This window comes from Symphalangus syndactylus, chromosome 4 (genome assembly GCF_028878055.3).
Source record: "Symphalangus syndactylus isolate Jambi chromosome 4, NHGRI_mSymSyn1-v2.1_pri, whole genome shotgun sequence".
NCBI lineage: Eukaryota > Metazoa > Chordata > Mammalia > Primates > Hylobatidae > Symphalangus > Symphalangus syndactylus.
In genome coordinates this window covers 132,344,391-132,368,036 of record NC_072426.2, presented here as the reverse complement: position 1 = coordinate 132,368,036, position 23,646 = coordinate 132,344,391, and the positions used below count along the sequence as shown (strand labels likewise).

At 39.9% G+C, this 23,646-nt stretch overlaps 1 protein-coding gene across 2 annotated transcripts in view; it reads left to right on the top strand.

Moving 5' to 3' along the window:
• The window catches only part of SPMIP2 (sperm microtubule inner protein 2), a 143,968-nt gene that overhangs the window by 62,854 nt on the left and 57,468 nt on the right, over positions 1-23,646 (top strand). For both annotated transcript variants that reach the window (XM_055276288.2, XM_055276287.2), the window contains 2 exons: positions 141-373; positions 13,025-13,083. In XM_055276288.2, the coding sequence (XP_055132263.1) occupies positions 141-373; positions 13,025-13,083 (292 nt within the window). The remainder of the gene's footprint in view (positions 1-140; positions 374-13,024; positions 13,084-23,646) is intronic.

The following is a 23,646-nucleotide window of genomic DNA, read 5'->3' as shown; positions in this document are numbered from 1 at the left end:
TGTCTAAAAGGCTTATAATAGAACCTAGAACATAGTAAGTGCCATGTAATTATTGGCTATGAGTATTTCAAAGGTTAAAGTAAGAAAAGTATCTTAGAATAAAGTGTGGAGAAGTTTTAAGTACTTTTTGTCTTTTAAAGGTCCAGACTACATAAAGGATTATTTACCCAAAATTCATCAGCACACCTCATATGTAGGAGAACAGCATCCGGCGTTAGAAAAAACTGGAGATCTCAGATATTTATGGAGGCCTGCCTCAAATAGAAGCTTGCCAGCAAAATATAAACACGAGTATGTTGGTGAAATTGGTTGGGGAGTACCACAGTTTAATTTTATCAACAAATCAAGACTGGAGAGTGGCTTTCATATCAAGGTATTGCTCTTAAATTTATGCTTTTCATAGTATACTGTTTTCTAACTTGAATTCTTTATGAATTTGCTTCCAAAGGAAATGCTGGGTGCTTGATTTCTCATTGAGACATAAAGAGGTTTGAGTTTTGCAGAAAGACACGTGTGAATAAATGCATGTGCTCCACTCCTGGAGCCCCTTTAATACACCAAGGGAAGGGTATGAGGAAAACGAAGCCATGGATAATCCAAAAGCGTTTGTGTTTGTCTTTGGAATGTATTCTGATTCACATTCAGGCTGAGGCACTTGGCACACACTCTTTCCCCGTCCTAGCACTGCTTCATGCGTGGATGATGGAAAGAAAGAAGCCTGTGCTGGGCATCCCATACTCCACAGACCTAACACGTGTGTCTCAGATCTTTAGGATTCACTATATTGATAATGCCTTCGTATCAAGTATTAATAATTCAGGGTATGTTGTCAGAGGGTTTTAGAAACCTTGTCTGATTTCCTTTTGGTGATGTAGACATAGGCATGATATCATGGTGTCTCCCCTGAAACAGAAGAGTGCACAAGTGATTTTAGAAGTAAAATCTGAGAATTTGGATATTTTTTTCCAGGCAGGCCTGTGCATTGTCTGAAAATTGAATGTATCAATCATGTAATAACTGAATTTCCTCAAATTCTTAAGTTTCACCTGGTAAAGGTTAACAAAAGGAAAAACCATTTATTATTTATTTATTTAGAGACCGGGTCTCACTCTGTCACCCAGGCTGGAGTGCAGCAGCACGATCTTGACTCTCTGTAACCTTCGCCTCCCGGGTTCAAGCGATTCTCCTGCCTCAGCCTCCCAAGTAGCTGGGACTACAGGCACACGCCATCAGGCCCAGCTAATTTTTGTATTTTTAGTAGAGATGGGGTTTTGCCATGTTGGCCAGGCTGGTCTTGAACTCCTGACCTCAGGTAATCCACCTGCGTCAGCCTCCCAAAGTGCTGGGGTTATAGGCATGAGCCACCACACCCAGCCAGAAAAACCTTTTTCTGGTCCAAACTATGGCAGTCCAGGAGGGTGGATGGGAGCAGAGTCTTTGAGGTTACACTCTGATTTAGGTCTAGCTCTGTGACCTTGGGCAAATCAGTTCACCCCTCTGCATCTTTGTTTGCGCCTCTTCTACATGGCAGTATTCAGAGGCCCACTTCACAGGATCATCTAAATTTCTATCCTAGTTCTGCCACCTACTAGCTGTGTATGGCCTGGGTTAAGTTCATTTGCCTCTGTGCGTCAGTGTCTTCATTACGAAATCTCAGTTCTAGGATATTTTTTCTAGGCAGGCCTTTGCATTGTCTTTGCTCAGGTAATGCGCTGTTGTAAACAGTGCATAAGTTAATATTAGTAAAGCACTAGAAGCAGTAACTAGCATGTATCAAGCCCTATATGTGTTTCATATTGTTATGTTGTGAGGACTATATATGAGAACCCAAGGAATGCACTGGGTGCGATCCTGGCACCAGGCTGACATCCAGATTTTACCTATTAGTACTGTTGTGGTTGTATTTCATGTAATTCATTAAATTTAATATAATATTATATTTAATGTATTGTAATATGTTTAAATGCCAGGGCCAAGAAAAGGCACTGATGATAAGCAACGTCTCTTACAGCATATTCCAAAGAAGACCAGTTTCTGAGTGACAAGCTGAATATAATGAATGCTTAGGTTCTTAAACTGTGTCCTATTCCACTTAGGCAATAAAAATGAAAATCCAAGATTTGATTAAATATCAAACTAGCCACCAGCAAGAAAAGCCCAGCCCCAAAGCAAGGCAGCTGGGTTGAATAAAGTCCAGAACTTCTGTTGTCTTGGTGTTTCTCCTTGGGTGATGATGCCCTGCTCTCGGACACAGCCCTCAATCTGTCAGATCATCTTGAGTGTGTATAGCCTCTCTCCTTCTTTATCTTTAACTTAACCTATTTTTCTGCTCAAATGAAGTGCAATCAAGCATTCCTTGGTCTTCAAAGCAGGCTGGGAATCCAAAAGAGATGATAGCTGTGAGTTAGCCTTTCAGGAATGTATTTATTCTGTATCTTTAGTTAGTATTTCATGGATTACTTTTAATCACTGAACTGCTGGGTATTGGGGTCCTCTTTGTCTCTGAGACTGTGAACCACACAGTGATTTTCTTCCCCAGCTGTGGCACGCTCAGAAACTGCTTGGAATATACTATAAGAAATGTTGCTTGTCATCTGTGCACTTTCTTGGCCCCAGTATTTTAACAGTAATTGTTTTCAAGGGTCTAGCTGCCTCAGATAGCAATCTTGAATAATACCTTAAAGCTCCTTGGACTTAAACCTTTATAATAGGAAAAAAAAAAAGGATTCACTGAGAATGACCACATACACCAGCATTGAAGCATCTATAATTTCCTTAACAGTTAAGATCTAGGTTTTGTCACTGGGTCTACTCATCTCCCCCTCTGCATCTAAGGCATACCTCTCTCTCTTTCCATCCAAGGCAGATCAAAATATCGTTTTTGTTTTTTTTTTTTTTTTTTTTTTGAGATAAGGTCTCACTGTGTCACCCAGGCTGGAGTACAGTGGCATGCTCATAGCTCACTGCAGTCTCCATCTCCTGGGCTCAAGCAATCCTCCTACCCGGCCTTCTGAGTAGCTGAGACTACAGGCACATGCCACCACACCCAGATAATTAAAACATTTTTTTTAGTAGAGACAAGGTCTGTGTTGCCCAGGCTGGTCTCAAACTCCTGAGCTCAAGTGATCCTCCCACCTCGGCCTCCCAATGTGCTGGGATTACAGGTGTGAGCCACCGTGCCCAGCTCACAGTGTCATTTTTGGAGTGTAGACTCAGACTTTTGATTCCTTATCAACCCTGTGCTTCAGGCAGCTACTTCTAAAAAATCAGACTTGGTGCATGAATTGACACTTGAGCCGATACATACACGTACACTCCATGCATTCAAACATGCTCCTAATTACAAAGACTATACAAGAGTGGTGGCATTAACCCAGGGCCGCCCTCACAAGGGAACTGGTAAACTTCAGTGTGGTGTCACTTTGAGAAATGTCTCAATCCACTTCCTGTTCGTTCTCCAGTTTCTTATCTGTCTATAGACCCTTTCCATATCCCTTGCTCTTCCTTGTCCCGTAATAATCCAAATCAAAATGGTCAGTTCTTGTTTTAGTCTAACTGCAGAGACTCCTCAGTGTCTCTCATGGCAATTGCTTAGAGCTTGGATTTTAAGCAAAACTTTCATCTCTTGGATTTTTATAGCTCTAACAGCTGCTCTGCCTAATTTACTGCTCCAGGTTTATGTAAGACTAGCGGTTAAGGATGCTCAGGCACCTCTAATAGAGTCTTGGTAAAATGCCTGGAGCAGCTGCCTCCTACCTGGGAATGGTCTCTCCTATTTGGGGCACTAGGAGGGGTTCTGCAGATCATCTGGCTTTTTGCAGAAAGATAATAACTTCCATGCTGAGTGACACCTGAAAAGCTTCCCCCACGTTGCGGAGGTCAGTAAAAATCACAAGATCCAGTTTCTCTTCTGGATTTTTTTAACGTTTAGCTATTTCCTACTGACTCTTACATGGGTTACAATGCAATAATAATAAATGTATGTATAAACAAGGACAGACCATTACTTTTATCATCTCGGATTTAAGAGCAGCACATTCTTAAAAAAAAATGGATTTGGTCTCTATCAAACTATATATGTTGTTTCTGCAAGAATATGTGGAGACAATGTGAACAGTTTCTTTGGTTTCAATCCCATGCTAAACTGAGGAACTTTTCTAACTGCTGCTTAGCTGGTCGTGTCTCCTTTCTTTAACCCCAACCTCAATGGGATCTGCTGGCTTCCTAACGTCCATTTGCTGCACCTGTGCTCTGACCTCGTGACAAAATGATTTAAGTCATTTGGTTTTCTCACAGAAACAATGTTACACTGGACATGATGACTAACTTTTCATGGGTGTGACCCCAAAGAAAATATTAAATCAATCATAATATATTATAACCAATATATTATATATTTTAAAAACTATATGAGGTAATAAGGAGAATTGTGGGAACTCATCAACATATTTATATGTAATATGAGGTAATAAAAACCAAAATTTTAAGGCTTTGAAATCTCTGCCTCATTAACTGTCACAATTTCCGCTGTCATGAAATAGAGCTTCTTTGTGACGGTTTTATGGACATTTGAATAGCCTTCTGATGAGATGTTGAATTTCTTGATGACTATGGAATAAACTGATACAAGATTGGCTTATTAGACATTTTGCTCACTGTGAATTTATTTAGAGAAGGTAAACATTAAAAAAGCTACAATTGATTGTTTAATAAGAATGGTACTGTGATGATTTTACAGCTGAGGAAACTGAGGTATCAACAGGTGAGGTTCCTTGCCTGAGGCCACACAGCTAGTAAATAGTAGAGCTAGGATTTCAACCCAGGCCATGTGAAATCAAGGACTCGGAGGAATACAGGATGTATGAAATGCAATGATAGACAGTGAGATCAGAACATTAGATTGGAGCCACTTTATAACGTACACAGTTGTGTTATCATTTTTCTCTAAGGCAGGGTCAGGCTGTGGTCAAACCTACTTGATTTATCTTATAAGGTATGCATCCCTTTCTTCATGGTTCCATCAGTTGTCTCCTAGCATCCCACTTTGCATCATTTGCACACAATATAATTCATTTATAATATCAAAATAAATAGTAGAGGCCAGGCATGGTGGCTTATGCCTGTAATCCCAGCACTTTGGGAGGCTGAGGAGAATGGATTGAGGACAAGAGTTCAAGTCCAGCTTGGCCACCATGGTGAAACCCTGTCTCTATTAAAATACAAAAATTAGCTGGGCGTGGTGGCAGGCACCTGTAATCGCAGCTACTCAGGAGGCTGAGGCAGGAGAATCCCTTGAACCCAGGAAGTAGAGGTTGCAGTGAGCCAAGATCGCGCCACTGCATTCCAGCCTGGGTGACAGAGCGAGAACTTCTCAAAAATAAATAAATAAATAAAAAATAGTAGAGATGATACCACCCACATATTTGACATAAGAAATCGCTTGATAGTAGTTGTTTTTGAATTTGTATTTTGTAAGCACTTTATTGCCTTTCAAAACATATCAAATACAATCATTGGCATTATGGGGAAAAAAATAAGTGAGTGGGTTCTCACCAAGCCAAACCCTCTTTCCTTGCACTAACTCTATGCAGTCTTCTAAACTCCTACACAACAGTGTCCTCCTGTGTTTTCAGATTCATCTGGGAAAAATGTATTGCCAGCATGGAGTTTGTAGACCACCAAAATACATATTTCAGAATTTCTGCATTTTTTATCCCCAAATTCTCATTTACCTTGGGGTTCATCTAGAGCAATCATAAAAATAGCCACCAGTTTTGAGTCTCATTAAAATTCCTAATCTCCAGATGTTGTTATCAGTATAGACAATTTTAGAAACATAATAAAGCTTCCTTTTTCAACTAAGTTATAAAAGCAAAATAGAAAATAGCTTTTCTAAAATTAAGCATGTCTTTGGAGGGCTGCTGTTCTTTCCCAGATGAGTGTGTGTTTAGTTCTCACTTTTTACTTATAGTTATTTGCATCCTAACAGTTTGTGGTTTAACATAAAAATAATTACATTAGCACCTTTCATCCTTAAGGGCTGGTATAAAGTAATATATCTTATGATACCACCAGAAGGCTTTAGTGAGAGAGTACCACATGCTGACCATCTGTGAGGCGAGAGAAACATTGTCTAGCGAGACCAAATCACCCTCCTTTTTCTTGAAAATAATGTATTAACCTCTTTATATACAGATGTTACATTTTCTCCATTTTACAAAGCTTAGCTTTATAGGATTCTCAAATACATTGAAGGAAACAGTTTCCTTATAAAATTTTACTTATATCTAAATTTCCAGAAAATAAATTTTATGTTTGATGCTTCCTTTTCCTAACAGACCACGGAAACATCAAGGGAGGCGTGTATCACTGATGTGTACTCTCTGTACTGTGTTCAAAGCAGTTCCACAAAGAGTAATGCCTTTGGAATGGGAAGCCTCTCTGTTGGTAGCCAGCGATGCTGCCACATTCAAGTGGGCATCCCAGCCCCCAATTACCTGGCCTCTCAACTAAGCACAGGGCTTTCTCTCTCTTTTAGAGGTGACTTTCTAGAAAATTATTGGCAAATTGGAAAACAAAAGTCCTAATTGTCACATCATTTGTTAGGATGTGAAAATTTAGGGGAAAAAAGGAAAGAAAAGAAAGAACCCAAAGTAATGTAAAGCTTGGTAGATGATTTTATCCCTTAATTTAGGCAGGCTTAAAAATACATTGTGGTAGTTATGAACTCTTGTTAAGGCTTGACACAATATCTGGAGTATATGTCTAAATGTAAATATCACCTTTTAAAAAAATTTAGCTTCTTAAAGTTAGTAATTAAGGATATGTCACAGATTTTTCAACAAATGTTATTTGATGATAGTGACATACAAAGCTAAGAAAAGATGCTATAACTTAGAATAGGTGCTAGTAAAAGTGTGGTATGACTCCGTAGCTAGGCTGTTAAGTATATTGTCAAAGAATCCTGAAACTTGTGTGTGAGCCAATATCCCAAGCACAGGTGGATGAAATACCAGGACATCTGTTTTCTAAATCTGGCGTTAATCCTGTCTTTTTAAGATCACTGGAGGAAATTCTTAAATCATTGTAAATTTATGTCTGTAGTTTTCCCTATATTCATATACAACACTCCCAGGGTATCTCAGCTATGTTGACAAAAATGCATAGCATGCATAGCAAATGAGACCAGAAACCTGGAGATTTCTTTTCCCAGGATTAAATCTAGGAAACCAAGGAACTTTAATTGGGGAAGTTTAGGAATAGTTCATTAAATATAGGGGTGCCCCCCACTACATGGTCTCAGCTCAGTGTTTGGGCATGAAGAAACGGTACTGAAAATATATGCTATAAGAATCCACTATGACCACCTACTTGGGAAGAATTCATAGGAAAGTTTCTTTGTGGAAGTTTAGTGCGATTATTGTCAGTAATTGCACTACACAGTCCTAGCCACATTCCAATGGCTTTAAGCAATTTGAGGTCTGAGATCTGTTGTATGTGTCTTTGTACTGACAACATCAATACAACATCAATACCAGCTCCCACCCACCGTCTCCTAGTGCTTAGCATGTGGTAAATGATGATCAGTAAACGATGAGAAATGGAGACTGGAATCTATTCTATTCTCATGCAGTGTCTTTGTTGAGAGACCAAGTTGTAGACAAAGGGTAATGAATTTTTAAGTGTGTATTAGGTTGGCAATTAGTCCACTCCCAGCTTATTCAATGAAATCATTCAAAACTATGTACCTTTTTTTTTAAAACGGAAACTGAAGGAAACTGGGCACAGTCTCCTTCATATCAAATCTCATGTTCACAATGCTTGTTTTACAACCCATAGTTGTAGAGCTAATTGGACAATTAACTTGGGGGGAGTGTACTTTCTAACCTTAGAATTAACAACAGTGGCAAACACATTAGAAAACTCCAAGGGTGAGTACAGTTGCAAAATAGGCCCTTGATGGTATTTCAGAAAGTCTGCACTGAGCACACATAGTGGCTTGGAAGCACTTGTATAACTTTCTGTTGCTTGAATAGTCCACTCAGATTTCAGACCCTGCTAGGAATCATCAACCAGCTCTGGGTAAAGGGCTGAATAAGATGGCTGGTCATCCATCACAAATCATAACAATTCCCAAGAAAATTAACTCCAGTCTTTCTTTAAAAAAAAAAAATCCTGGTGTATTTTGAATTATAGAATGAAATAAGGAAAATATTTATCTCCTTGGAAGGATACTGGGAGAAAATTAAAAAATTTACCTTTGTTGTTGTTGTTCTTGTTTTGTTTTGTTTCGTTTTTTGTTTCCACCCACTGCATTGAAAAATATTCCTTTTCTCTGAGAATTAATGAGGCAATTAGCATTCATATTGCTTCTCAGGGCAAATCTATGTTTGTGGCCTGATAGGGTTTACAGGCCACAATGAGATTTACAAATCTCATGTAGAAATGTAATTCCCATAATCCCCATCAGTCAAGGAAAGGACCTGGTGGGAGGTAATTGGATTGTGGGGGTGGTTTCTCCCATGATATTCTCCTGATGGTAAGTTCTCACGAGATCTGATGGTTTGATAAGAGGCTTCCCTCTTCACTCTCTCACCTGCCACCATGTAAGACATGCCTGCTTCCTTTTCTGCCATGATTGTAAGTCTCCTGAGGCCTCCCCAGCCATGTGGACCGTGAGTCAATTAAACCTCTTTCCTTTACAAATTACCCAGTCTCAGGTACTATTTTCATAGCAGTGTGAAAACGGACTAATATATGAGCATAATGAAAATGGAATGTGGATTTCAAGCTAAAATAGCCAGTTGAAGAACTTTTTATATTCTCCCTTTTCTCCCTTGGCATGCTAGTCCGAATGCCATTTTTTATAATGCCTCAGTTTTCCGATCTATGAAATGGGGATATATTGGTTTTCTACTGCATAACAAATTACCACAAATTTAGCAGCTTAAATGAATACTCATTTATTGGCTCACAGTTCTGTAGGTCAGAAATCCAGGGATGGCGTGACTGGGCTCTCCACTCAGATCTCCCAAAGATGGAGGTGTTAACTATGGCTGTGAAGTCATCTGAGTCTGGGGCTGTCTTCCAAGTTCATATGGTTGTGGAAGATTTCATTTCCTCATGGTTGTAGAGCTGAACTTGTACTTCGGTTTCTTTGCTGGTTGTCAGCCAGGGGCCATTCTCAACATTCAGAGGCCACCCAGGCACCTCACTCCATGACCCCTCCACAAGTTTTTTTTTTTTTTTTTAGAAAGTCTCACTCTGTTGCCCAGGCTGGAGTGCAGTGGCACAATCTCAACTCACTGCAAGCTCTGCCTCCTGGGTTCAGGCCATTCTCCTGCCCCAGCCTCCTGAGTAGCTGGGACTACAGACACCCGTCACCACGCCTGGCTAATTTTTTGTATTTTTAGTAGAGACGGGGTTTCACTGTGTCAGCCAGGATGGTCTCCATCTCCTGACCTCATGATCCGCCCACCTCCCAAAGTGCTGGGATTACAGGCGTGAGCCACCTCACTCGGCTGACCCCTCCACATCTTTAAAGCCAGCTGTGGAGTCTCCCTCTCATGCTTCAAATCCCCTTTGCCAAGAAGAGCCTAGGTCTTTTCAAGAGCTCTCCTGATTAGCTTAGGCCCACTGAGAATAATCTCCCTTTCTTCAAGTCAGCTGATTTGGGACTTTAATTACATCTGCAAAATCCCTTCACAGTAGGACCTAGATTTGTATTCAGTTGAATATCTGAGAACGCACGTATACCAGGGGGTGAGAATCTTGGGTGCTATCTTAGAATTCTGCCTACTGGCTGGGTACAGTAACTCACACCTGTAATCCCAGCACTTTGGGAGGCTGAGGCAGATGGATAGCTTGAGCTCAGGAATTTGAGACCAGCCTGGGCAACACGGCAAGACCCTCTCTCTACTAGCTGGGCATGGTGGTGTGTACCTGTGGTCCCTGCTACTGAGGAGGCTGAGATGGGAGAATTGCTTGAACTTAGGAGGCAGAGGTTGCAATGAGCTGAGATTGTGCCACTGCACTCTAGCCTAGGTGACAGAGCCAGACCCTGTCTCAAAAAAAAAAAAAAAAAAAAAAAAACTACGTATTACAGGATAACAGTAATACCTTAGAGTATTAATAAACGGATTGAGATGTGTAAAGCACTTAGCACGCTCAACAAATGGGATCTAGTATTAATGTCTCTCTATACTATATTTTCCTGCTTGCATGGATTTTTAAATTATAGTATTGTAAGCACACTAGAAACGAGAGACTATGTTGCTCATTATTTGGATACTCCCCAGAAAGCAGAGATACTGGGGCCACAGTGAACAAACTCACAGAACCCAATGTTTAGACTATTTGCTGAAAGTAGATGAATTAATTCAGATTATTTAAAAACTATAGTTAAGAGACCAGGATATCATTAATGTTGGTACTCAAGCCCATCTATAATGTGGCATAAAATGAAGTACGTATGGGTCTCTGCATGGAACTTTTTTTTTCCTTTAACAAGAGAAATGCATCACTGAATCCATGCCTTAAACACTGACATTTTTCAGAAAGAATTGTTTTGTTTCTACTCATGTTCTGAATGTAAAATGAATACTTCAAATGTTCCATTCATGCAAAAGCCTTTATGTCCCCTTTCTCCCTGTAATAGTTCCAATCTAGAATAGGCAACATTATGCAATTTGGTGACCCTGCCGCAGCAATGGAAATGCTTCTCACAGGCTGTGGGAAGAAAGACACCTAAGAGGTTAACAGTAATATTTTGCAAATTGAGGCAAGTGAAGGAAAAAACACATTAGCATAAGAAAAGATAGCCCGTAGGGAATTTTCCACTCAAATGTTTGGTACTGAGAGCCCTATGTTACCAAGGAGGAGGCTACAGAAGAAAACCCTTAGTGTCTATGCATTCTTGAATTACATTGCCATTGTATTCGTTCTACGGGTGAGAAAGACCTCATAGTTATAGAGATGGAAAATTGTTCTTTCTAGAAGTAAGGAAAGTAAAAATTGGATATAGTAAGAAAACCATCTTGGATTATTGCAACAAAGCAAAAGGATTCCTCAGGAACAGTCCCCAAGACTTCCTAAATGTGTCAGGACTAAACTAGAGTTTAGAGATTAAAAGTGAAAGTCTTAAGCAATGATTTTAATTTTTAACCAGAATGTGCCCCAAATGTCTGCAATTAATTTAACTCAAATTTAACAGTTTTTACTCATTTTAGAAATTGTGTAACTCATGATATGTGAATGTAGTTAGCAAGTATTTCCCTTTTGTTAATAAATAGACTTATTTGAAGATTGATCTGTAGGAAATTTCCAAATTGGAGTTGTAATTATTTTTGTGGAAAACATTTAAAATAAGTGTAAAAAGTTCTCACTGATTTAAGATAGAAAATATAATAATTGTTACCCATTTGTATGAAGATATTGAATTGGTTTTGAAATCAATCTTTACTCTTAGGAATGATTGGCCAGTAAAAAAAAAAATAGATTTATCTTAGTCTGAATTTTATTAGGTTTAACACTACAGTAAACATAGATGTCCAAATAAATCGTGATGCATTTCGTTAATAAATTAAGATAGAGAAGGACCAGCTTATTTTAGATAACGAATTGTTTATAGGGACTGATATCTATAGGAGGAATGGAAAAAAGATGTGTTATTTTGTTTCTGAGAAAGGTCTTCCCCAGTTAAGAAGATGCAGTTTTGGGTTATTAAAGATAGGAATAGCATAAAACTAAAGATCATCCAAGTCCTGCAAAATTTGTCCAAAAGCTGATAATAAAATTACTTATAAGTCAATGGATAAGGTCAATTTTCAGGGAATCATGTCAGCAATCAACAGAGAAAAAAACCTGTCCCATGAACTTTCTATTATATGCAGATTATTTTCAAAGTTTCTATGGAATAGTGACCTTGCTTATTTTGTGCCTTCCTTTGTTTATTCAATTTATGTGTGAACATTGAAGAGATTAAGGTTTCAGGTCTTTATCCCAGAGAAGATGACACAAATAAATGAATTTGCCTTCTCAAGCACAGACTGTGGTAGTCAATAAGGAAAGTCATTCTAAACTGAAGCTTAAGGGAAAAGGAAGAGGAGAGAAGAGAATTTAAAAAGTGCTAAGTAACATCATTCCTTTAACGTTGAAATTTTTATAATAGGATTTTGCCACTTTTTGAGATGTTATGAATATCGCATCCCATACTAATGTAAGTAAAAAATGCATCCACATATGAAGTGAAATACTTTTTGATAACTTATGTCATGGCTTCTCAATCCTAGTATAGAAATTTCAGAAATGGTTATAGACCAATATGTTTTTCAATATAAATTTGACACTTTTATTCCCCATGCTTATTTACAAGATGTGCCATCCATCTGACAGTTCCTGGAGAAGAGGAGTCAGTATATAGCAGTCATTCATTCAGTAATAACAGATCATTTCAATGCACATGGGGGAGGGGGTGGGTGGGAATTATTTTTTAATCTAAGAACAACTCTAAGCCACCAAATACATTATCAATACTCTGAATTATCCCTTCTGAAACGAGTTTTCAAATCTACACTTTACCACAGTCTGTCTATAATCCAGCTCTTTCCTAAATTATTGCGACCACATTTTTTTGATTCTGTAAGGAGAAAGTAAAGTGAAAAGAGGTAACCTGTTTGAGTCTAATGACAGTAGTTTAGAATGCTCGTTTATTTAGACATAGAATCATAAAGATGGAAAGCAACTTAGTGATTACGCATCACACTTTTCTTGCTACCCAACACCCCTCCTTTCAAAGAGGGAAAGTAAAGCACATAGGGTCTTGCTTATTTTACTTCTTGTACTTTTTTCCTCTCTGTTCAGGAATCAAAAGACTGTTTTCCTCTCTGATCTTCTTTTAACTGAATTTAGCATTTCCTATTTCATTTCCCAACGTGACTTCCTTTTTTGACTAGAAATATGGATACTTAGGCCTGCTACCTATTTACTTAGGAATTATGGTACATTAAATTTCTTCCTTTTACAGTATGAAGAACTAAGTCAAGCTTCTCTTGATTCAATAACCCACAGATATCAAAACCCATGGTAAGCAAATATGAATATATTTTTATTAATTACTGTGTTTCTTTCCTAAATTGGTAACAGGATTCATTTTTGTAAACTTTTAAGTATATTACCACTTTTTTTATTTCATGTAGGTTTTTGATAAATTTACAAATTTTTATTTCTAATAAACACAGTAAATCTTCACTATCTGCTAAATTTTAATTAAGGGGAGAAAAGGAATAACGCAAGCATAGTTAGAATGAGAAACTTAGACTGTAGTAAAGAAAAGGAGAAGCAAGCCTGAAGCTATTAAGAATGGCAACTGGATTAGTAGATTAGCTTTAACTTTACAAATAATTATCTCTGTGGAAGAAACAATTTTTTTCAGATTAAACTCATTTCATGCTGTTGGCCTGGAAACCATCATAATGGGTAATCTTGGTTAATAAACATAATCTTACTAAAGTCACATAATGGCTTCAATTCACATTATCTTACGGCAGCTTCTGACCCAAATGAAACATGGGTAGCTCACGGCATGTTAAATTACAGGAAACAAGCAAAAGCTGACTTGTCATCTAGGTATAACATATGATTCAGATTCCAAAGAGGGAAAAGATAATCAGCATTGCTCTTACAAGACTGCAGATTGAATACTGTCTTTGTTATCATAGGTTTTTGAAGCTGAGGATTCTGGGGCTTTTTTTACTTCACTTTTAATTGTTGAAAGATCTAGCTATTAGCATATGCAAAATCACTGGATTTTATTAGCCCTGAGATGGCTACACTATACCAACATAAACTGCATCAAATAGAGAAAAGACTTCAAACCCCATGTCAAAAGCCTATTATTTCAGAACAAAAAGATATCTTAGTGGGCAATTCCTATAACTTATTAAGCACGTACCATATTTAAAGCCACAAAGAAACAGGTATACTTTAAAGCATGAATAACACATATTCTCATTAAAATATTCTACTTCATTTGTTTAGATAGCACTGCAAGCATCTACTGCAATTACCTTATCAAATATTTCCAAGCAAAGAAAAACATTAAAGACCACTGAAAATCAATGAAACTTCAACAAGCATTGGTGATAAAAGCATGAAAATGTGCTGCATTTATTTAAACATTAAAAACTTGTTGGAGGGTATCTGAGAAACACTGAATCCCTGGGCATGTTCTTTGAATGAAAGAATGTTGGCTATATTCATTTCTAGGGAATATGCTGTGGGTTGAACTGAGTCATGAGGATGTAGAATAGTTATGAAAGAGACCTCGTATTTAGGAGATTGCAGATTCAACTAGGAAATTGGGCGTATATGTGAAGAAAAATAACAAAATTACTTTGCAAATACTGAGAGCCAAATTAATAATGAGGATAATATTTAGAAAATTATAGCTAGAATTTTTTTTAATTAAATGTACTGACAACCTCCTGGACTCATCTATAACTCCTGGCTTGGGTCCTATTTAACTAGTCAGACACCAACAACCTGAATACTGCTTCCTTTGTGAGACTATAAGCACCTACCCTGTTTCAAAGCCCTTGTTGGCAGGATACTTTCGAATAGGGCCCTGACTCAGGTTCAGGTGTGCCCCACCCCTTTGCATTCTCTAAGGTGGCCTGAGAGCCATCTTTTTCCTGGGCAAAGGTTAGTGCTGAGTCTCCCAACCAGTTTTCATGTTCTGTTCTTTTCAGTCAATAGCATTCACTCAATATGTTCAGCATCTCCTGGCTTCAAAGCACTGTTAGATTCTGTGGCCATCATGGTGAACCAGCCAGCCTCAGTATATACCCTTCTTGGAACTTGTATTCTAGGGGAGGAGGCAGACATTGAAGCAACAACATGGCTTTTAAAAAATAATGTAGTGGCTGGACACAGTGGCTCATGCCTGTAATCCCAGCACTTTGGGAGGCCCAGCAAGGCGGGAGGATCAATTGAGGCCAGGAGTTTGAGTCTAGCCTTTGCAACATGACAAAACCCCATCTCTACAAATAATACAAAACTAACTGGACATGGTGGCTGTGCCTGTCTCCGCTATTCAGGAGCCTGAGGTGGGAGGATGGCTTAAGCCCAGGAATTCAAGACCAGCCTGGGCAACATAGAATCACCATCTCTACAAGAAAAATTTAAAAAATTAGCCAGGAGTGGTGGCGCACACTTGTGGTCCCAGCTACTGAGGGGGCTGAGGTGAGGTGGGAGGAACACTTGATCCCGGGAGATCGAGGCTGCAGTGAGCCTTGATCATGCCAGTACACTCCAGCCTCGGCAACAGAGCCCCTTCTCCAAAAATAAAAAATAAATAACAACAAACCATACTGTTTCTCAAACTTAAAAGCAAATGTTTTAAATTACAAATATAATTCATGCTTATGGCAACAAATCAAACAATATAGAGGTATACTGAGAAAAAGTTAATATCTGACCTGAATCCATCCGGTTTCTGATAAAATAGTTCATTATAAAAGAATATTTATAGGATGTAAAGAGAAGGTTTTCCCAGGGCACCCACTTGGACTGAGGGTCAGATAAGTGTATACTGAGGGAAGTGATTATTAAGCTGATGTCGAAAAGATAGGTGAGGCCGGGCACGGTGGCTCACGCCTGTAATCCCAGAATTTTGGGAGGCCAAGGTGGGTGATCACTTGAGGTCAAGAGTTCAAGACCAGCCTGGCAACATGGTGAAACCCTGTCTGTACTAATAATACAAAAACTAGCCAGGTGTAGTAGTGGACGCCTGTAATCCCAGCTACTTGGGAGGCTGAGGCAAGAGAATCACTTGAACCCAGGAGGTGGAGGTTGCAGTGAGCTGAGATGGTGTCACTGTACTCCAACCTGGGCGACAGAGAAACTGTGTCTCAAAAAAAAAGAAAAAAGGTAGGTGAGTACAAGATCATTCCTGGCAGAGAGAACAGCATGAGCCAGGCCCTGAGGTGGGAAAGAGTACATCAAATTACAACCTGTGCTGCCAGACTGTATAGAAAGCAATGGGGAGAGTAATGAGATCAGGATCAGATTTTGTAGAACCTTGTGACCTGGGTTAGAGAATTTGGATTTTAATAAATATAAGAACAAAGAAAAATCATTAGAAGATTTAAAATAGAAAGCAACTTGATCCTAATTGTTTTGTTAAGATCATTCTGGAATGTTGGAATGTTATATGGAGAATGGATTGGAAGGTGACAAGAACAGCTATAGAAAGATCAGCCAGGGCCAGGCTTGGTGGCTCACACCTGTAATCCTAGCTACTGGTGAGGCTGAGGCAGGAGAATCACTTGAACCCGCGAGGCGGAGGTTGTAGTGAGCCGAGATCACACCACTGTACTCCAGCCTGGGCAATAAAGCGAGACTCCATCTCAAGAAAAAAATAAATAAATAAAAAAGAAACATCAGCCAGGAGACGATTTCATTTTTACAGGCCCATCTTGAGTTTTCAGTGGGCTTTGCAAACAAGCCAAAACAATGTGATTATGGAGAGCTGGGGCCAGGGGAAAGGTTCAGTTGAGCTTTTAAAGAAAGGTGGGCTTTAAGTAAATGGAGAAAAGAGGAGACCATATTCATTATAACGATGGGGAAGTAAAGCATGTGTATACAGCAATCTGATGAAGCAGGTTTAACATTATCTTAATTTTACAGGTGAAGAAATTGAATGTCAGAGATTGTCACATGACCAGGTTCACAGAGCTCATATCCTATTGATCTGGGTTGGGATCTGGACTTGGACATTTTATTTATTTATCTTTTTTGAGACAGAGTTTTGCTCTGTTGCCCAGGCTGGAGTGCAATGGCGCAATCTCCGCTCACTGCAGCCTCTGCCTCCCAGGTTCAAGCCATTCTCCTGCCTCAACCTCCCAAGAAGCTGGGACTACAGGCATGCACCATCATGCTCAGCTAATTTTTGTATTTTCAGTAGAGACAGGGTTTCGCCATATTGGCCAGGCTGGTCTCAAACTCCTGACCTCAGGTGATCACCCACTCAGCCTCCAAAAGTGCTGGGATTACAGGCATGAGCCACCACACCCAGTTAGGGCTTGGACATTTTAAAAGAGCTCTACAAATGACTGTGATGTATCGCCAGGGCTGAGAACCACTAGTGACAACTGAGAAATGAAAGGGACTGAGGCTTGTGGGATGCCCACATTGAGGGCAAGATAAATGGGAGCCACTGAAGAAGAAAGGGAGCCTTAGAGGTCAGTTCCTATAGAAGGCTATAGCAGCCGGTGAAGAATTTTGAGAGGAAGAGTTTAATGCAAGGAAACAAAGAAATCAAGGAAAACACAGCAGACAAATGTTTAGAGGTGATCAGTGGCCTCAGAAAAAGCAGTACAGGAAAAGTAGGATGCTTTGAGTCAGTGTCACTAGCGCTGAGGAATGTTCATCTACTGACATAATGCAGGCAAGAGTCCACTCTGTTTATGACATGAGAAATTCAGTTAGAGCACAATTACAGGACTTCCTCCATTCGAAGACATATTTTTTACATTTTAATATTCTTGAAATCAGGATGCATTTTATAATAGTTGTTTATAAATGCAATGTTCAAATGTAGTGCTTTTTTTTGGCCTCCAGTGTAAAACTGTATTAAGTTGATGGCCACACGCAGTGGCTCAGGCAGGACATAGTGACTCACACCTTTAATCCCAGCATTTTGGGAGGCCAAGGCACGCAGATCACCTGAGGTCAGGAGTTTGAGACTAGCCTGGCCAAAGTAGTGAAATCCCATCTCTACTAAAAACACAAAAATTAGCCAGGCGTGTTTGTACATGCCTGCGATCCCAGGTACTCAGGAGGCTGAGGCAGAAGAATCACTTGAACCCAGGAGGTGGAGGTTGCGGTGAGCTGAGATCATGGAACTACACTCCAGCCTGGGTGACAGAGTGAGACTGTCTCAAAAAAAAAAAAAAAAAAAAATTAATGGTGTGTTATACAATTTAATTGTATCTTAAAGACTAATAAAGATGTAGGTTAGCAAACTGATGATTTGCTATGTGCTAAGTGCTCAGAATTTAAAAATTTGTATGCAGGGTCCTTACTCTTAGGTTGCTCACAGAATTTTCAAGGCAGATACATGTAACAGACAATTTCAGCACAAGGTTCACTGATGGAGAGACAGTGCAGTTATTGGGTGTAGGTTAACCCGTTTTTGTTTGTTGTGTGTGTGTGTGTTAAATATTTAATCTATTTTGATTTTTTAAAAATTTATAAATTAAAGGAAATGTACTGTTGTTTTAAATATCCTGGGTTTCTCTAGATATGTGATCCAATGATTTATTTGTTTTCATATAATCTCTTCTGTTTGCAATTGGGTGTTTCCCTATATATACGTACAGTATTTCTAATTTCAACAAGCAGAATAAAAAGCATAGATAGGAAATAGAGGAATGGTTTACAGTCCAATTAAGAGAGGTCATAAGAGAGTGTATTGGCAAACAACGAATTGGCAGCACTTTTGTTTTTTCTCTAAGAGGTGAGTGGATTCTGCAGGAGATACTCACCATTACTGAAGAGCCCACCCTACTTTCTAGGCCTTTAATAAATAATACGAAGGCTATCTTCAGAAATACCTTTGTTTTTCTCTTCTAATGAGAGCAAACTTTCCTGTGTGATAATCTTTTGTTCTGGATGTTTCTGAGTCATTGAACTCTAGAAAAAGTATTTCCAGGGATAGGACTTCTTTACCTCTTTGGAATACAACTTCTTATCTTGGTAGTTGTAATTATTGTGTTATTAAACAGCTAGGCATGAGATTGATCTCAAAGTCAGTGGGTTTCTCTAAAGCTACATTGATTTAAAGGCAAACAAGTTTGGAAAGGGACAGTGTTCTTGTAGTTCCTTTGTATTAGTCCGTTTTCACACTGCTGATAAAGACATACTTGAGACTGGGAAGAAAAAGAGGTTTAATTGGACTTACAGTTTCACATGGCTGGGGAGGCCTCCGAATCATGGTGGGAGGAGAAGGCACTTCTTACATGGTACCAGCAAGAGAAAATGAGGAAGATGAAAAAGTGGAAACCCCTATAAAACCATCAGATCTTGTGAGACTTATTCACTACCACGAGAATAGTATAGGGGAAACTGCCCCTGTGATTCAAATGATCTCCCACCAGGCCCCACCCACAACACATGGGAATTATGGGAGTACAATTCAAGATGAGATTTGGGTGGGGACACGAGCCAAACAATATCATTCTGCCCCTGGCCCCTCCAAATCTCATGTCTTCACATTTCAAATCCAATCATGCCTTCCTAATAGTCCCCCAAAGTCTTAACTCATTTCATTATTAACCCAAAAGTCCATAGTCCAAAGTTTCCTCTGAGACAAGGCAAGTCCCTTCTGCCTATGAGCCTGTGAAATCAAAAGCAAGCTAGTTACTTCCTCAATACAATGTGAGTACAGGTAATGGGTAAATACAGCTGTTCAAATGGGAGAAATTGGCCAAAACAGAGAGGTTATACAGGGCCCATGCAAGTCCAAAATCCAGCGGAGCAGTCAAATTATAAAGCTCCAAAATGATCTCCTTTGACTCCAGGTCTTACATCCAGGTCACGCTGATGTAAGAGGTGGGATCCCATGGTCTTGGGTAGCTCCACCCCTGTGGCTTTGCAGGGTACAGTCTCCCTCCCAGCTGCTTTCCAGGCTAGCATTGAGTGTCTGTGGCTTTTCCAGGCAAATGGTGCAAGCTGTCAGTGAATTTACCATTCTGGGGTCTGGAGGACAGCTGCCGTCTCCTCACAGCTCCACTAGGCAGTGCCCCAGTAGGGACTCTGTGGGGGCTCCAGCCCTACATTTCCCTTTCACACTGCCCTAATAGAGTTTCTCCATAAGCACCCCACCCCTGCAGAAAACTTCTGCCTGGGAGTTTCCATGCATCTTCTGAAACCTAGGCGGAGGTTCTCAAACCCTAATTCTTGACTTATGTGTACTCGCAGGCTCAACACCATGTGGAAGCCGCCAAGGCTTGGGGCTTGCACCTTCTGAAGCCATGGCCCAAGCTCTATGTTGGCCCCTTTCAGCTATGGCTGGAGCAGCTGGGACACAGATCATCAAGTCCCTAGGCTGAACACAGCACGGGGACCCTGGGCCCAGCCCATTAAACCATTTTCTCCTAAGTCTCTGGGCCTGTGATGGGAGGGGCTGTCACAAAGACCTCTGATATGCCCTGGAGACATTTTCCCTGTTTTGGGGATTAACATTCTGTTCCTCATTACTTAAGCAAATTTCTACTGCCAGCTTGAATTTCTTGTCAGAAAACGGGTTTTTCTTTTCTATCACATTGTCAGGCTGCAAATTTTCTGAACTTTTATGTTCAGTTTCCCTTATAAAACTGAATATCTTTAGCAGCAACCAAGTCATATCTTGAATGCTTTGCTGCTTAGAAATTTCTTCCACCAGATACCCTAAATCATCTCTCTCAAGTTCAAAGATCCACAGATCTCTAGAGCAGGGGCAAAATGCCACCAGTCTCTTTGCTAAAACCTAACAAGAGTCATCTTTGCTCAAGTTCCCAACAAGTTCCTCATATCCATCTGAGACCACCTCAGCCTGGACTTTATTGTCCATGTTGCTATCAGATTTCTGGTCAAAGCCATTCAACAAGTCTCTAGGAAGTTCCAAACTTTCTCACATTTTCCTGTCTTCTTCTGAGGCCTCCAAACTGTTCCAACCTCTGCCTGTTACCCAGTTTCAAAGTTGCTTCCACATTTTTGGGTATCTTTTCAGTAACACCCCACTCCTGGTCCAGTTGACTGTATTAGTTGACTTTTTCATGCTGCTGATAAAGACATACTTGAGACTGGGAAGAAAAAGAGGCTTAATTGGACTTACAGTTCCACATGGCTGGTGAAGTCTCCTTACATGGTGGTGGCAAGAGAAAATGAGGAAGATGCAGAAGTGGAAACCCCCGATAAAACCATATCTTGTGAGACTTGACTACCACCAGGACAGTATGGGGGAAAACACCCCCATGATTCAAATAATCTCCCACTGGTCCCTCCCACAACATGTGGGAATTATGGGAGTACAATTCAAAATGAGATTTGGGTGGGGACATGGCAAAACCATATCATCTTTCTACTCATGATTTCATAGAATTTTTTTCAAGTCATGTTCTTTTCAAATAAAAAGCAAGGAGTACTGATTCATTGGGAAATTTTACTTCCTTTCACAATGTGTTAATTTTCCTTACCTCAGAGACAGTGGATCAGCAAACATGAAATACCTAAATACAAATCCTTAAAATACCAACCAGAAATCCCAAATTACCCAAAAAATACAAATAATGTGTTTGTCTGCTGTACAAAGTAAATAGATTCTGGATTTCCCTGTCATTTTACAGGCCAGAAAGGAATTTAGACGAAGTGATTTTGGAAAGTCTAGCCTAAGCCTTTTCCCCTTTTTCTTCACCCCCCATCTGTAGTGAGAATGTATGGAAAACTACTCAAGGTTCTGAAATCACTGAGCAATCTGAACTTTCATCCATCCCTGACATATTTCAGCTAGTCACCTAGTTAGGGAAAGCATTTCACTGCAATAGGAACTCACACATGGGAACTTGGCTCCTCAGACACCATTTCCCACTAATCTGACATTCTCTGCAGGTTTAGCTCCTCAAAACTTTCCTATTCTTTTCTGTATGCATTTTTGTGTGTGTGTGCGTGTCCTCTTTGTTCTACTTGGAATAACTTTTAAATTTTCTCACAAAGCACTCTCCCGCATCTATTTCTTTGACTTAGTCATAAAATGGGGGAATTTAACATTCATTCTTCATTCCATCAATCTGTGTACTGCTTAATGAGGAGCTGCATATAGAAAGGTGGTCCCATAAGGTTATAATACTATATTGTTTACCTTTTCTATGTTTGGATATGTCTAGTACACAAATACTTACCATTGTGTTATAATTGTCTACAATATTCAGTACAGTAACATGCTGTACAGGTGTGTAGCTTAGAAGCAATAGGTTATACCAAATAGCCTAGGTGTGTTGTGGGCTATGCCGTCCAGGTTTGTGTAAGTACACTCTATGATGTGCACACAGTGATGAAACTGCCTACTGGCACGTTTCTCAGGACATGTCCCGTTAAGTGATGTGTGACTGCATTTAGTACTCACGTACTAGGTGGTAGGCACCACGGCAAAGCATTTAGGAAACAAAGATAAATCAAAGTCTGGCACCTACCATCAAGAAGCTTATAACAGGGAAAATAAAAATAAGATATAAAACTGGCAGTTTAACCTGACAGGATATGGTAGAATGGGAAGCCGTGTGCTGTGGCGCTCACAGTAGGAAACATCTCTAGCTTGCTGGAAGCCCCCAAAACATAAGCTTGAATATGTTTTCTCCTTTGTGAACTGTTTAACATTCCCACAGACCCTCCCTTCAGTCTCCATTTTGCCTGCTTGTTTTTGAGACGGAGTCTCACTCTGTCACCAGGCTGGAGTGAAATGGTGCAATCTCGGCTCACTGAAACCTCCACCTCCCAGTTTCAAGCAATTCTCCTGCCTCAGCCTCCTGAGTAGCTGGGATTACAGGCACCTGCCACCACGCCCGGCTAATTTTTGTGTTTTTAGTAGAGATGGAATTTCACCATGTTGGCCAGGCTGGTCTTGAACTCCTGACCTCAGGTGATCCACCTGCCTCGGTCTCCCAAAGTGCTGGGATTACAGGTGTGAGCTACCACTCCCAGCCTCAGTCTCCATTTTGAAGACCGACTCAACTCCATTGCCGATTGGTCTTCCCCCCAAGATTGTGCAGCAGGCAGTGTTTTGCTTTTGCTTTTGCTTTCCCTTTCCCTTGCATTGAACACGGTGCTTGGCATAAATGGGCACTTGATACAATTTGCTGAATTGTGTATAAAAGATAAGTCCTGGTCTATATTGTATGCCTAACAGCTCAAATGACTGTAGTTTAGGCTTGAGAAGCTGACTGCGTTCATGTGCTGAGGACTTCCTTAGAGGAAATTTAAGCCAGGCATAGAAGGAACATTTTAGGGAAACTTCTAGCTGTCTCCATGGGTGAATTTTTCAATATGTGCAAATGAAAGACTTGAGATTATTAATCAATGGAATTACACTCAAACACCATTCTAGAAAGAAATGATGACATGCCTGTGATCTAATGTCACAATAAAGATGCATCTTCACCAACTGGGGGTGCCTGATAAATTTGCCACTTACTTGTTGATTTATGGATTTGTCTTAAGGAACACTTACGGAACACTGCAAGTTCCTGTGGACTGTCATTGTTGGTAGATGGGGTTGGGGGTCAAGAGGCTGCAAATCCCAAGGTAAGGACAGCCAAAGTGGTTGTCAGCCATGACCAGAGAAACATGGGTTTTAAAGGACCAGAATTAACTACAACCTTCCCCAGTTTTTCATTTGCTTGAAAGTCACAGAAACACAGCTCTTTTCAATATTGCCTCTCCTAGTCTGCTTTTTTTTTTGCTTTGTAATAGAAGCAAGATCATATATAACTGATCCACTTTCTTGTGGTCTGTCTGCTCATAATCTTAGACTTCATTAGTTAGCCACATTCAACAGGCATGCAGCATGGCTGAGTTGAAAGAGCACTGAATTGAGAATCAAGAAAATTGGGT